The 16,423-nt window shown below is 45.7% G+C and overlaps 1 protein-coding gene across 2 annotated transcripts in view; it reads right to left on the reverse strand.

The window, feature by feature from the left end:
* Nucleotides 1-359: 359 nt before the first annotated feature.
* The window catches only part of Ago2 (argonaute RISC catalytic component 2), an 84,990-nt gene continuing 68,926 nt past the window's right edge, over nt 360-16,423 (reverse strand). For both annotated transcript variants that reach the window (XM_027403778.2, XM_035440656.1), the window contains exons 16-19: nt 15,431-15,565; nt 13,064-13,165; nt 11,623-11,822; nt 360-11,420 (exon numbers count right to left, since the gene is read on the reverse strand). In XM_027403778.2, coding sequence (XP_027259579.1) covers nt 11,312-11,420; nt 11,623-11,822; nt 13,064-13,165; nt 15,431-15,565 — 546 coding nt within the window. In that variant the 3' untranslated portion in view covers nt 360-11,311. The remainder of the gene's footprint in view (nt 11,421-11,622; nt 11,823-13,063; nt 13,166-15,430; nt 15,566-16,423) is intronic.

Raw genomic sequence — 16,423 nt, forward strand, 5'->3', positions numbered from 1 at the left:
GATAGGCCTCCTGGGACTCGAGAGCACCACCATGTTTACACCACTCAGAGCAACAGAGCTAGCTTCAAGAATGGAAAAAAATCAGGACTCCGTTCTCACATGCCTGGAGCTCAGGGCCTTGCTCGTGAAGGCCTCAACTGAATGGCCTCTGCCCGTCCTCTCTGTGCTGTTGGGGTGGGACAGCAGCTCTCTCACACCACACTGTTCTACCTGTGATGCTCCACACCAGATCCTTGGGTGGTGTGGAGCTCTGCAGAACAGGACCCAGACCCCTTTGGGAAGGTGAACCGGCGACGCTGGACTCAGCCAGTGTATTTGACAGTGCTCTCAAGGGAGACAGTAACTAGACACCTTTGGAATAGGCAGCTGTGAATATGAGGAACTTTATTTATTTTTTGCTGACATACTATGCGGCAAAACAAAATTGACACCATACAAAATAACTTTATAAAATATCATTCACATCATATTTTATCAGATTTACAGCATTCTGTGCATGTTAGAGGGCTACATAAGGAGGTGGAAAAAAAAAAACACTATACCAAACTTTTAGTATTAGTTTACACACACAGTAAGAACAACATAAGTAGCTGTTAGGTTTCCCATGAATTTATTGCAAAAATAGTGCAAACTATTTAACCTAGTAAGCTGTGAAAACAAATGTAAAAGGACCCAGCTAAGCTTAAACACGACAAGAGATGCGCAGTGTCTCAGCATTCAGCTTCCCTCACCAGCTGTCTTGTCCATGCAGACCACCTGACCAGGTCATTGTGGGTGAGTGCTGAGAGAGACACGAAGGCTGCCGCTCCAAGGCCAGGCTCCCAGAGGCTGCACGCTGGCAGTGCCTTTAGAGTCATGCTACTGAGTCAACGAACACCCATGAGGTCTGTGTGTGAAAGTTAAGATTCCACAACTTGGAACTGGAGGTACCTACCCTTGGCTAATGTGGAGAAGGAAATGAAGCAGCATGAACACAAAGGATTTAAGTGGCACGGCCTTCTGAGAAGTGTAGTACCCCTTTACTCAGGTGTGCTTGGGGAAAGATTCCTAAAGTAGGGTGACCTTTAGAACCACATACTGCAGGGAGCAAGAAGAAGGATACTAACTTTTTAAGTTTTCCTTTCAACAGACTATTGGGGTCCAAAAAGCATAATATCTGAACAAAACGAAAATACAATGCTACATAGAAAAGGTAAAACAAAACAAAACACAAACAACCCCCCACCCCAAACCCAAATCAACAAACCAAAATGCAGCACACGCAGGTCTTGACTTGAGGTACCTATGTAAATTTCATCACCTGCCCAAAGTACTCGTTAGGTTAAAATAAAATGCTTCCGGCAAGCCAATTGTAGGGCATTGATTACAGAGAAAGTGCAACAGCTCTGAGCTTCATATCTATATGCAGCATACTAAAAGGGGATTTATTCTATAAAATATAGCTTAAGTATCAACCTGATGATGGAAGCTTAAGAAACAAAACAAAACACAATAAAAAGAAACCCCACACACGTCTAACTAGAATCACCTCTCTTTTTCTTGTTTTCCTTTTTTGAGGTCCTGCAAAGGGGAAGAGTAGGGGCAGAGAAAAAGCGGGGCGGGGGGGGGGGGTGGCGGGGTGTGTGTGTGTCTTCCAAATCATCTTTCGCAGTCTTGCCCAGTACAGTTGGTTCTCTTCTAAAACCTAGAGATCGCTTTAAAAGAGTAAGACTATACATATACTCTACAGGGAAGATGCCTAACTTTATTTCTTATTGGTATAAAATGAAATTCATAAGACTCCAAAATATCGTGTCACTTCCAAAGAATTGTTAAAAAAGATTGCCATAGTAGGAAAAGTCTAGAATTGTAAACTGCCAAATATAAAAGTGTGGAAAGTCATCGATCTCTGATCTTCTTACCCATCCAAAAGTATTCCTGATTTCAGGAACCATGGGCTGCGCAGACTGCACATCTCCCCACCTCCAGCCTGGCCTCCAGACAGCCGTGAGCTTGCCCCTCCTCTGCCCATGGTGTTAGCACTTTCACCATGCAAATCAGGAGATGGAATCCACAACAGTCCATTTGCTGTTTATGAAAGAAAGTCGTATCCAAAACATGTCAGAGGAAAAGGAAAACTGGACAGCTAACAAGGGGTATTTTTTTTTGGGGGGGCGTGCCCCTTCGATGGCACAGAAATGAAGTGATAGCTATGAACACATGCATAGAAGAGCTGGGGTATGTTATGCGTAGAATGTTGTTATATGTAAAATTTGCTCTTGGACACATTTCCCCCTCCTTTTCTCAAGAGGGTAGGCCGGGGTCCCAGTAACGATAGCAGTTGGATGGGATACTTGCATGGTCAGTCAGGCTCCCCACTTGCAAGAGAATTTCAAAAATGCATTTGGGGTAACTTAAAGGCACAAAATAAATTAAAAATATCATTAAATAAACGGAAATGATTATTTCAAGTTTCATGTGGAGTTAGTTACATCCCACTGTTTGGTTACTTTTTCCAATTTAATTTGACAGACTTAGTAAATAGCACCCAACTGTTTAACTGAGGTAGATCCACATTGTAAAGAAAGCTGGGTCCCCTCTTTCTGATCTCAAGATTTTGAAGATGCTTTTACAGAAACAAAAATCTGTTGTAATCTATGCAGAAGCAATGACAGGTGGTAGTACCAGCAGAGAGTTTAACCTATGAGTAAGGTTGTTAAAACCTACACCTCAATCATGTTCCCAGCAGCCAAGGCTCATCACAGACTGGAGGAGAGCAATCAGATGACTGAAGATGACCCTGCAAAGGTCTTAGACAGACTGCCACAGAGATGCACGTGATCAGTTTTCATCAAGCTATGTAGGAGAGCACGGAGAAGTGTAACCCTGGCAACGGCCCTTTTTAGCTCCAGAGGGGACGCATGTTGAATTAGGACTGAGCATCTTGATCTGGACAGTTGAAACTCACTCTGCCTACTTTATCTTTTATTTTTATTTTTTGCATACTCTGAAATGCAAATCTGATTAAGGCTTAATTTAATGTGATGTCACTACTGGTATCACGCAAGGCCTGGGCATCCTCACAATCCACAGGCTGGTTTCAAACCGAAGACAATGACATGAAGCCTCAGAATTGGGTTTAGCAGGTACTATAATTTTACAATTAATTATACAATCCATGTAGCATATGAAAAATTATACAGAGGGGCCAAGGGTTATAAATAATAGTTTACACAGAAACTGTCAATTTACAAACAGCACTGCGTGGTTTCTAAACCGCAAGCACAAGACGTCACACAGATCCACTGTACAGGTACAAACATGTCCATGACATACAGAGTACCACCTGAAACAGGCCCTTGGAGCCAGTCACTCCACCTCTCAGAAAGTAGCAAATGTTAAATGGATGTAATACATTTTGATTCAAAATGTCTTCTACATATGCTTGAGTGTGTGTGTGGTGAGGAGGAATTAAGACTGGACAAGAAGCCACTGGGGAACTTCTGAATTCATTTTTGGTTCTTTTTCAATTACTTTATAAAAAATAAAACAAAACTAGGAAAATTGATAAAACCAAGGGTTAAAACCCCTCAATACATATTAGGCAGGTAACCTGAAGCATATGGGATATATAGTATAGGAGGTCTAGACTCAGGGCTACATTCTCTTCAGTAGCCACTTCATTGCACAGAAACGTAGAATTATTCTCTTACAACTCTTTTGTTGTTGTTGTTGTTGTTAGATAAAAACACATTGAAACTGAGTCCTAAAATTGAAATTTGAGTCCCGTGTTTGAGAAGGATTTCAGTGTGGCTGTTAAAATTTATAAATTCATGTTTTATAACTGTAGGGGCAAATGAGTTTTTATTTAACAGAAAATAAAAAGAGTTGTAAGAGAATAATTCTAAGTTTCTGTGCAACAAAGTGGCTACTGCCTCATAAATACAGGAAGAGAATGTAGCCCTGAATCCAGACCTCCCATATACTTCCGATTACCTGCCTAACATGTATTGAGGGGTTTCTATCAATTTTTCCAGTTGTTTTATTTTTATAAAATAATTGAAAAAGAACCAAAAATGAATTGAGAAGTTCCCCAGTGACTCCTCGCCCGGTCTTAATCTCCCCCACACTCAAGGGTGTCCAGAAGACACTTTGGACATGATTCTCATTCCCTCTACACCTAGTTCCACTACGACAGACAGTTTTGATGAGGCGCCAAGAACACAAGACCAGCAGCTTCTGCCAGTCAACACCTAACCAATGGTCTTGCACCTGACTCCTCAAACCCAGCAGAGGTGAGCCAGGTGAGCCTGCATGTCCGGGCAAAAGAACCCCGGATGGGACTGACTGAGGGTATCTCTGTGGCTGTAGAGTGGCATCACAGTTTGCAAGAAGGAGCCAAGGGCCGACAAACTTCCTAGGTAGGGTCAACAAAAGACTAGTACCAGCATGACTCTGAAAGGACACTGAGGTACGGACTTTAAAGGGGCAAGGTTGGGACTCAGTGTCTAGCCAGTACAGCCAGTTGCCTGGAGGAGGGCTAGGGCCACCTGCTTGCTATACAGGTTGGAGGGCCTGCCCTGTCCCAACCTTTAGTGGCCATTACAACTTGTAGATTTCCCAAGAACTTCTGTCCCCACATGTGTATGTCTCTCTGCTGATGGCTGGTGTAGGTGTTCATGTGACCTCAGATGTTAAGGAGCTTGTCCCCACACCTACTTCCTGGTGACACCCGCAGGGAAGAAGGTACTGTCTGATGCCTTAGCTTTAAATGAACTCAAATAAAGCCAGCTCTAAACAAAACTGGAGCTCCTTCAGCCATTTAGCCCCCAGGAATAGAAGAACGAGAACCACCAGGGTAATGGAAGGCTTTACATAGCCAGCATTCTCATGGCAACCAGTTTAAAAAAAAAGGCCAGGCTTTGGTGGTGCACACCTTTAATCCCAGCACTCGGGAGGCAGAGACAGGTGGATCTCTGTGAGGCCAGCCTGGTCTCTAGAGCGAGTGCCAGGATAGGCTCAAAAAAGCTACTCAGAGAAGCCCTGTCTCGGAAAAAAAAAAAAAAAAAAAAAAAAAAGTTTTAGCTAAAGTCTGCAGTGGCCAGGGCTTTGGATTGTTTGGTTACCCTCACAAAAGTCACGAGAGGGAAGGCTGCCTCTGTGCCGGTGTCCTCTGAGGGCTGTGGCTCATACCTCTGCATCACCCTGCATTCTCACCAAACCCTCAGCCAAGTCAGAGGACCCAAATAACCTGGGGTGCCACAAATACCCACATGCCATGCCTCTGCTTCTCCACATAGAAACATGTGAGGACTTCTAAGGGTAGTGAGCTGTGCAGGTCAAAAGTATATGAGATGACAAACACCCTCTACAATGTATTAGAACTAGATGGGAGGAGCTCGCAGAGCCCTCCTTCACTCCTCTACACCTGCCTTCATGACACTGTAAAACTGTCCTCAAGATTTCCTAAGCCAACCAGTGGAGGAATCTGGGAGCTTGTGCTGACTTTCCAAAATTAGCCCCAAATTAATTTCCAAAATTAAGAAGAGAGAGAGGCCAAAGGGATGCAGGCAGAGCCATGATGTAAGAGGATGATAGCAAAGTGGACAACCACAGGAGAGCTGGTTAGAGGTGGTGGGTCCCCATGACAAACCTGTAAGTCAGACCTGCACTGCCAATACTAGTGGAGACTTGTACTCAACAGAACCCATTACTCCTTCCAAATAGAGGGCCTGGGGTGCTTTCAGTCCTTCACTTTCACACAGGGTCCCAAGATCAAAGGTTGGCTATGCTTGCACCATCCAAATCCTTGCATCTGCTTTAAATACATTATTTGCATGAGAGTCAGTGATGAAGCACCTTTATGAGTTGATAGTGTACAAAAAGGGAGGGAAGAGCAGGAAGCCACTTTCAACACATCTGTAAGCAAGCAAGGGAAAAGATGACTTCTTACATTTAATAGGAAAGCAGAAACAGGCAGCAACAGGGCTGTCTCCAGGCTCAGCCACATGTGGCCCTGCAGGGTGCATGTTCCCTATGCAAAGAAGTCCTTCTGCCAGCCTCTCAGGTGTTAGAGTCTCCTAGCAGGGCAGTGCTGAGGAGCCCCTAGTCATTGACAGCAGAGAAGGCTGCCCCAGATCACAGTATGGCACACTCATTTTCAAGCCAGAACTGAACAGAGTTCACAACTCAGTTTATTCAGGTGATATTTTGGCTATATTCAGTGTGGATATCGAGGCTTCAGAGCAAACACAAACCAATGAGAAGTCAGAGGTAGCTTTTATGCATCTGTCTGAAAGGTTTTTAGAAACCACCTCCTGTAGTGATTTGGCTAAGCCGATACATTCAACTTGAGAGACAATAAAATGGCAGAACAAATCCAAAGACACAAAATGGGGGCACTGTAATGGCACTGACAACACACACACACACACACACACACACACACACACAGACACACATGAGGCGGTTTGAGTGTAAAAGCTCCCTTTGTTTCAGACACTGGGTACCCTGACCACAGACAGTTTGTGTGGGACTGAACAGAGCATGGACTTAGAACCCAGCAGGGTCACAAGGCATGAGGGGCTGCACTGGGTTTCAGGTACCCCTGCCATCCATGGATGTACCATCAACAGTCTGACACAGCAGTGACCTCACAGCTTTAAGTTGAGGGCTGGTCAAAGAAATGCAGTGATGGCCTGTTAACACTAGCTGGGCCATTCAGATGCCATCCAAGTTGACAAAGGCCACATGGAACCAGAATGACATACTTTTGGGGGCCTGGCAGATCACAAGAAAATTAAACAGACCAAAGGTGCCACAAAGACTCCTAACTAATACATTTACATTCAAGCCTTCTCTTCAGGTCTCAAAGGTCATGCTGTTCAGAGGTGGAGAACTTCTTGTCGGGAAGCAAGACAAGGCTAGTCCACAATGCTTGAGGGAACAGAGTCCAGTCTGCACACTCTAGCATATAATACTGAAATGTGTGTTGGGATCATAGAAGCAAGGCAATGTTGCACGTCCACATCACTCCTGTCACTATGAGTCTGTTTACAATCACTTAAATGAGTACAGCAGATTCATTGCTGGATGCGATAAAGAAAACTGTCACAAGATCAGTGCAATTTACAGGGTCAGCACGCCTGCCACAGGGCACCCATGACAGAGCTACATGTGCACTGCCCAGGGTGAGCCAGCCAGCATGGTTACTTTGGGGAAGGGCTTAGAACATAAACAAAATGTTTGCATTCGCAAATGAGGCATAGGAACACCAAGGGAGTGTAATGTCTACTCAGGGCACATTCTTTTCTTCATGGGTGTGAAAGGGAGAGGTCACAGAAAGGTTGCTTATGGCTTGTCTGGGGCCACTGGGATTGTCCACTGCCTGTGTAGCAAAATGCCCATGAAAAATCCTTGTAACAATCCAAGAGGACAGGGCCATGCTGAAGGGCTGTGACCAGCCAGTGCTACCACCACAGGGACTACCAAGAGATGCCACCTAGCCCTAAGGCCTCCTGGACACTCAGGGGTCCCAACTGCATGACTTGAGGCTGGTCTACCCTTAACACATTGTATCAAATATAGAATTTGATTGAAAAACTGCTTGTAAAAATAAAATTCAAATCACCCTGCAGATCAATGCAAAAGCATACCGCTGCCATCTATAAGAAAAACAATTCATCCAGAAAAACTACATCTGTGGCTTCAAAAATAAAGCATCCACAAGCCTGAAGGTAAACACTGGGTCAGTTATAACACTTGGGGAAAATAATCTCTATCATATCCATCAGGTACCACACGCATTGGGATAGCCAATTCAACTGAATCAAATTAGAGCAGGAGAGAAAAAATAAATAGCAACATTTGCATTTAAAAACAATAAAATAACATACAACAACAACAACAACAACAAAAAAAACCCTGCCCAACCCCATTGCAGGGGCTGTCTTTCTATCGAGCGCTCAGTAACAGGTAAACATCAGGAAAACAGGTGTTGGGCCAGCTGAGGACAGCATGGCACTAGCGGCCTCCCTACTGGCAGTGCCCTGTGGGCTGGAGGCCAGTAAGCAAGTGGGTATGAGGAGTGAGAAGAGGCCAAATCTGGAGAAAACACAATGGACCAAGTAGTATCAAGTGTGCATGTGAGGACTTCCCCAGACAGCCCCCTTCTAGAAGCACAGATGTGCTCAGCTTACGGTTGGTTGATGGGGACTAGGACAATCTGGGCTTGCAACACACAGTGACAGCATGGAGTTTTGCTAGTAGTACTAAGGGCTCATCTACAGACCGGGGCCTCAAGGCCTCCCTAGAGTTTTGAATTACTTCATCAGCATGGGGAGAGGCTTTTGCATGGTGTACACAGTGGTAAGGGGATAGTCATGACTGGTTTTTGAAAAGTGTGTATCTTACAACATTCTAGAAAGAGTCCCAGCATGAGAGTCTGATTGGGTAGCCTCTCTTAAAGAGACAGGCACATCCTAGTTTCCCTTCCAAATGGATACATAATCACATTCAGTTTGCTTTAAAGCAAGGCACACCTTACTTAACAGTGGGGCTGGGAATACAGCTAGCAAGTGGGCAGTCCTCAACCTTAGCCAGGTATCCCCTCAGGAGACACCTGAGGGCCAGTTGTCGGTGCAGGTGTAGTCTGAGAGCCAGTGCCCACAGAACTCTGAGGGCTCACACTGTCTCAGAACCTATGCTAATAATAAGGGGAGGGCAAAAATTGGGGGAAACAGTTATTTACCTGAGAAATTGGAACTCCAGCCATTTATAAACTACCATCGGCTGTGTGGACAATATGCATCTGAATTCAATCAAGGACATTTGGTCTGGGGACAATTTTCATATTCAAAGTGTCACAAATAAGCACAGGCCACAGCTAAAGTCCTTTAGCCCATCAAAAAGAAAACTTATCCTTTAAGATGACTAAAACAAACAAACAAACAAAAAAAAACCCAACAAAACTCCCAGCTCATATTATCTCCCCTAGCCCACAAGTGCTCCTAGGTGTGAGCTCTGACAGGGTTCCTTCCTGCTCCCTTGGCGACATGGGGGACTGCTTCAGAAAGCCTCCACAGCCATGGGGGTGGGGATGGGGGTGGCCTAAAACACAGACACTCAGCTGGCTGCAAGTGCCAGATCCAAGAGGCTGGCAGCGGGCCTGAGAATCTATATTCTAACACACTTACTTGCATGCCTGAGATCCCATGGCAAGGGGCTAAAGACAGACCTTTGAGACATATGGTTTCAAGAATAGCTAAAAACAATCTAATTTCAGATTCTAAAGGTTTACCAGCTGAATGAGTTTTTCAGCCTGACCATGCTTGGTGAGCTAAGTGTTTTTATATCCTTTTGGAAACAGTTTGAGAAAGTGCCACTTGCCAATGGGATAGCAGAATGCCCCAGTGCTTCTTAGACTAGAGGTTTGTCACTTTACAAGAATTTTAAAGACACAGCAAGAAGAGACTAATGTCATTATTAAGACACCCACATGCACACACAGATACACAGCCCGCTGAGGGTATGACATCCCAGGTCACTGCGTCTGCCCCTCCCACCCAGCAGGTGGCTGATGGGGCAGGGGTGGCACTGTGTCCTCTAGCATGAGGTGCCAGCCACAGTGGGGGGCAGGGGTGGGCACCTCCCCCACCGCAGGGTCAGAGGTAAATGACGCAGAACTGGGGGGTAAGGACCATCAGCAGGGGCAGAGAAAAACCCACAGGGCACAAAGCAGCACAGAAGCGGAGGCGCGTCTCCTTCTAGGAAGTTTTATGTGGGACAGGGACCTGATTCTCACTCAGCGTCAGTACAAGCACAAAAAAACCCCACTGGACACACACACTGAAGTGGCTGCTGCCACCTACAGAACTTCTTCTCATAGTGTCCCTCTCAGTTCAGTGATCTCTAGGTTGGCAAAGCTGGGTTGAGGCCCAGAAGCAGATACCACCCAGAGTATTCTGTGCCTTCCCTGCTGGCCTTGCCCACCATCAGTTCCTCGGGCATGCCCCATTCCTACCTGTCAGTTCTGTGCCAGCAGAGCCACCACCGGCGGATCTCTCTCGAGTCAGTGCATAGATCCTATGAAAGCCACCTTCCAAAACTGCACACCGAAAGAGGTGCACTCTTAACACGAGAGAGCTTGTTTCCCAGCAATGGAAGAATAAATAAATTCCATTTGTGCTTCATTGGCTGAGTGACACACATGGATGAGGCAGGGAAGGACGGTAAATTACTGGCAAGCACACTGTCCTTCCCAGAGGTACAGGCTACACAGTTCACACTGGGGAAGGGGGGGGGGGTGCATCGCTGTCATGTGAAGCCAGTTGCATATTCTGCTACTTAAACACTAAAAGCCACAAGAGGTGGCCTGTCTCCAGGCTCCAAACAGCTCCTGATATGTGAAACAGGTCACGAGGAGCACCCCATAGTCAACAAAAGGAAAACAGCATCTACCTACCACATTAATACTGCAAACCAGATATATATATTCTTCTCTTACATTAAAGACATAACAGTGAAAAAGGATTGTACTGTATTTATCACCACAGACCCGTATTCTTTAGAAACTTTGGAAAATAAATGTCACAGTCCTACAGGACAAATCTTATGATTAGACTGTCAGTATATTGTCTTTTTTTCTCTCTTTTAAATAAATTTTTATCAAAATGGCACTTATCTGCCAATCTCTCGGACCTGTCACTGCTGTAAACACACGTGACCATCCTCTCTGCTGCCACTATGCCTTCATTTGGCCTCAAGGGCAGGCAGTGGCAGGTGAGAGACACCATGGATACCTAGCAGCCATTTGCCCTGGGGCTGCAGAGCACGTGGCATCCCTTAGAACTGAACATTAGTGACAACTTCTTAGGGTCAGGCTTTAAAACCCCAGTGGCGATGGTGTTGTGTTGCTCTCATGCTCAGAGCCGTCACAGCCCATCGATTTCATTGAGAATCAGGTGTTAAAAATGAGTAAATTGAATGACCAAATAAATTAAAAATGTTTTAAAGCCCTGAGAGTTCATAGACTTGCTTTAGGACATTTTGTTGTTGTTTTGTTTTTAGGAAACAGGGGACTCTTTCAGTGAGCAGCTTATAGGTTTTGGCAAACCACGATTCCTACAATGGGGTCTCATACAGGCCTGCAGCTCAAAATCCAAGTTTGAAATCTGGGACGGAAGGCATTCTGGAAAATGGAGGATCTAATAAAACCAAAGACATCTCATGTTCGATGCTGGCTGTCACAGAAGGGCTGGGCATCTGTTGGTCTGAGTGTAGCTGGTCTCGTGTGAATCCAACTTGATACACAATCGCTAAACACTACAACATGTCAAGCAAAGTACATGGTGCGCAGTGTGTCCTGGTGGACCTGGACCGCTTTGGCCAGTGCTTGGTGATCTCGCCCATTGCTCTGCCCAGAGGTATGGCTTCCTTCAGCACTGTAGAGGAAGAGAAAGAATGCAGCCTTTATTGAACACCAACCCAGGAACAGGAACCAGACACATGTATAAAAAGCAACATGCTATGGTCACACTGTTGACAAGTGGCCAAGGGGATTGCTACTTTCCTCTATGGAAAGCCTTCATCTCTGCCTACAAGAAAGCAGCCTTGTCTCAAACCCATTTCAGGTGTGATATTTACCTGTCATGCTCTTTATCCACCAGATGGTACCTGGCGCGGAAGGCCACCAGGTGAGCATAGTAGGCTGGGGCAGGTATGGACACAGAGCGCGTGCAGCGCACATAGGTGTGACACAGCTGGTAGGTCAGAATCTGCAGCTCATCAGAAGAGAAGCGATTGTCATCCCAAAGCACGTGGTAGTGAGAAGGACGGCTTGTCCCCTGAAAGAATAACCACAAGACCTTTACCAAGAACAACAACAATTATTATTCCTGTTAAGACGGGCATGCTGGCACATGTCTCTGAGCCCAGCTCCCAGGAGGCTGGAGAAGGAGGACTCAAATTTGAGGCCATCCCTGGTAAAATAGAAGCACCCTGTCTTTAACCCTCAGACCCATCTACTTTTAAAAGATCTATATCTATAAAATAGATTATACATTTGTTTATTCACATACAGGAAAATCACAGCTAAGACATCCCTCCCTCCACCCCTGGTCTTGCAGCATTAGTCTAGGCTGACCTGCAACTCAGTCCTCCTGTCTCAGTTTCTTGGGTACTGGCATTACAGGCAAACATCACTATGCCCATCTCACAGAGTACTATTACATATGGCCATGACTCAAGAACAGCTAGCAGAGAAGACTTTCAGTGTCTCTAACACAGAGAACCAATGGAGGTCTGAGGTGACTGATGGGGGCAGGGTGTTCCACCATCATAGGCCGCACAGCTGTGCTAAGACATCACACTGTACCCCACCCCACATCCCATAATTATGCATCTGATGTAGCAAGAAAAGATAACATTTCTTAAGGGGCTGAGTGAAAAACAATGAATGCCCTCTGGATATATTTCTACAATGTTTTATTTATTATACCAAGAAAAAAAAAAAAAAAACTCCCATCAAAGCTACATATTAACATTTAAAAAGTGGGAATTAGAGTATTTGATGGCGCTTTTCCCTCCAAAGTTTCCTGTAAGGAAGAGTGGCACTCACCTAGCAGGAAGAGTGGTGGCTCCTCCCTGTCCATTTGCTACTAGCCAGTCTTCAAAGACCTTACTCTAGTATCAGGAAGACAGCAGAATGCTGTCTTCCAGAGAAGCCACAGAGCATTTCAGTACTGCTCTTGTCCTGGCATTTTATTGGTAGCCAGCATGCAGCTGAACACGAGCCACTCTAGGCCCCAACCAAAGCAGCTTCCTCTAGCTCACGAGCTGCCAAACAACACACTTTGAATCCCTTGGCCTTCACCATCACTCTTCCTTCTACCTTGGTCTTGCTACACCCACTTCCACACTGGTCCCTTCCTACTACTTCTTTCCCAGTGTCTGACCCAGAAACAGTTTTCCGGTACCTGGTCAAGAGCCCACCTCTCCTGGCCACAGCATGACCTGGAGCCCCACAGCCACACTCACAACACACCCCAAATGTATGACATCACAAACATCCCAGAGCCTCCCATACCTGGATGCCGGCATGACTGCACAGGTAGAAGTCAAACTCAGTTGGATGAGTGATTTTCGTGTCTACGGTTGTACCTGCTGGAATGTTCCCACTCTTCCCAACCTGCAGCAACAGAGACCATCAGCTGTGGCAGGATGGTGGACAGAACTTAAATTGGGCTGGGGTTATTGGTCACACTGCATCCAGATACTACCATCAAGCAATCTGTCTCCTGAAGGATCTGAATTGAACAGGCTCCAATAAAATGATGTGGCTAAGAATGCAGCCAACTCCTGATGTCCCCACCCCCACCTCCCAAGCGCTGGAATCGCATTGTACACCATCGTAACCAACTTAAAATGTTTCAATTACACATACAAAACATGCAGACTCCCCGCTGGGTGTGGTGGTTACTTTGTACCTTTCTTGCTAGCACAAGCAATAATGACATAAAATCCCTCCATTGTTTATGTTTATCTATAGACAGGGTCTCACGTTGGAGCTCAGGCTGGACTAGAACTCACTGAATATTGTAGACTGGACTCAACTCAAGGCAACGCTCCTACTTCAGCCTCCTGAGCTGGGTTGACAGGGCATGTGTCACTATGCTCAGTTAAACAATTTCTGTCCACAAATTCCTTGAACACTCAGTAATTTCTTGTTTTGGCTTGGAGGGACACAGAAACTGTCAGAACTGTGTTCCAAGCTGTTATGGATCTGTACTCCCATCACTAGCATGGGCATATCCTCATGAACAACACATCAGGGACTGGTGCCATGTGTTTTGGTCAGTCCTCTCAACAGCCTTATCCTTGTAGGCAGGCCAGAAAAACAGAGACATAACAACTCATGGTCCAGGAGTTGGGGAGTGGACATGCAGGTCTGACTTTGACCCTCTGTCCTGGATCTTAGTCACGTGCCCATGTCTGTCCAAACTTAGTACCACCCCCTCACCCCACCCCCCCCACCCCCGCTTCTCCTTTGTAAAAGTGAACAAGCCTTTCTTGCTGTTTTTAAAGTCTGTTTGCTATTACTCCTTTACTGTTCTCAGCCACATTTTGAAGCTCTGTGTGGGAACCCTGCCTATAAAGCTTTCAGGGCCCTAAGGATTCTGGCATGGGTGACGTTTAAAAAAGAATTTTTGGGTTTAGCTCCTGAGATGACTTTGTAAATACACATAACCCCATAAGCATCTGTGACACTTTTCAAAATACATTGGCTAAGTGTCACTATCTGTAGCAGTTGACATCGACAGTCTCTTCTGCTACCCTGGAGGGGATCCTTTCCCTTCCGAGCATTCTCATTACTTTCTTACTGTTGCCCATTCTGGAGAGAGAATTAGGGCCACTAGGCCCTAATACCTCTGGCAAGAGAGACACGGGACTACAAGGGGACACCAGTGACAGGATCCACAGCTTTCCTTCATGGTCCACAGGGCCATTTCTCATTTTATAGTAAATGCACTCAAGTCTTCAAGCTGAGCTGATTTGATAGGAAGCAATTTGGTTTTGTTCAGCTGTGAGTGCTCTAGTTTCTGTTTGTTCTATCTTTAATGCATGAGCTACGGGCAGCGAAGTGAAAGCGTCAAGCATTCTTAAACTACATTTGCGTAATGATCAAAACATATGGTTTCTACAAGATCAAGGTCTGGAAACCACCCGAGACTTTTTCTTCCCATGTGAAACTGCCACCTGCTGCTCTTCTCACCATCCCCGTTCCCTGCTTCCACTCATTCTTGCCTGTTCTAGTTCTGACAGAGGTGTGTGTGTTACAACACTCAACTGTGACACTGTACGTGTCAATTTCCCTTCCAAGTTCTATAAGCTTTTGTTGGGTCTTTTTTCCTTTATGTCATTTTGGACATAGCACTGGAGACCATAGCTACAGTATTTTACTGGTAAGTGGTTCCTTTCATGTCATACCTCAGTCTCCCCACAACATTTGTAAACAAATAGCAGGCCACCTTAGAGGTCATGGGGCAGAGCTGAACTGCAATGACCATCATGCTGGCTTCAGGGTCTGGTAGACACCCTGAAGTCCTGCCCTTCTGGGTAACCCCTTTCTTAGGCAGCTGCCCTATACACAGTTGTGAGCCTCATTGTACAGTTAGAAGCACAGAAAACACTTTTCTGGGTCTTGAAAGATGGCTTAATCCCTGGGTTTATCACTAGAACTGCCATGAGTTCTGACAGGTTGTTTCTGAAATACCTCTATTTCATTTATCAGATAAATGATATTTCATGCCTGGATCTTCCTCACCAAAGCGGGCGTGGGGGGGGGGTGGGGAGGGGTGTCTCGCTAGACAGCAGAGCCTGGGTCCTCATGAAGTCCTTCCTGTCTCTCAGAACAGTCTCCCCAGATTGTGGCAGCCACAGAGCTGTTACTCACCCGCTCATTCTTGTCTGTACAGAAGAGGCGTGTATGGTGGCGCTTCTGCACTACGATGAATGTGATCCCTGGCTGATAGTCCTTCTCCAGCTTGATACAGGCCTCTCGGATGGCCAGCAGCTCATGATGGAGGACCTGCAGGATAGGGGCAGGCATCAGGGGCCTCACTCGGTAGGCAGTTTAGCCAGCACTGGGTCAGGAGCACCACTCTGCCTTCTGCTAGCTTTCCTAGTTGCATTCTGCTGCTGTGATGAAAAAGACTGGCCAAAAGCAACTTGGGAGAGAAAAGGGTTTATCTAGCTTATACTTCCAGACTATAGCCCATCACTGAGGGAAGTCAGAGCAGGAACTCAACAGAAAACACAGAAGAACATTACTTGCTGGCTTGCTGGCTTTCTTTCATTTTTGTTTATTCAGATTAACCTGTAACTCACTACTTAGACAAGTATGGCCTTGAACTCATAGAGATCTACCTCGCTGCCTCCCCAGTGCTGGGATTAAAAAGCATGTAGCTCTCTACTCAGCTTAGCTAGTTTTCCCATACTGCCCAGACGCTCTTGGTCGGGGATGGTGCTGCCCACAGTAGACTGTGCCCTCCTATATCAAGTAGCAATATGAAAATGTCCCACAGATATGCTGCTGACAGGCCAAGCTGAGACAACCGCTTAACTGAGGTCCCCCTTTCCCAGACAACTCTAGTTTATTTAGATTTGATGGTAAAAATTATGACCAAACTTTTATCTACATAGAGACTGGGGGACTCCCAGTTTTTTTTGGCTTTTTTTTTTTTTTTTTTTTTTTTTTTGATTTTCGAGACAGAGTTTCTCTGTGTAGCTTTGTAGACCAGACTGGCCTCGGACTCACAGAGATCCACCTGCCTCTGCCTCCCTAGTGCTGGGATCAAAGGCGTGCGCCACCACTGCCTGGCTTGGCCTCCAGGTCTTATGATTAAAATTAGAAAGTACAAAACACTGGGTGGCATGATACCCATAA

This window comes from Cricetulus griseus, chromosome 2 (genome assembly GCF_003668045.3).
Source record: "Cricetulus griseus strain 17A/GY chromosome 2, alternate assembly CriGri-PICRH-1.0, whole genome shotgun sequence".
Lineage (NCBI taxonomy): Eukaryota > Metazoa > Chordata > Mammalia > Rodentia > Cricetidae > Cricetulus > Cricetulus griseus.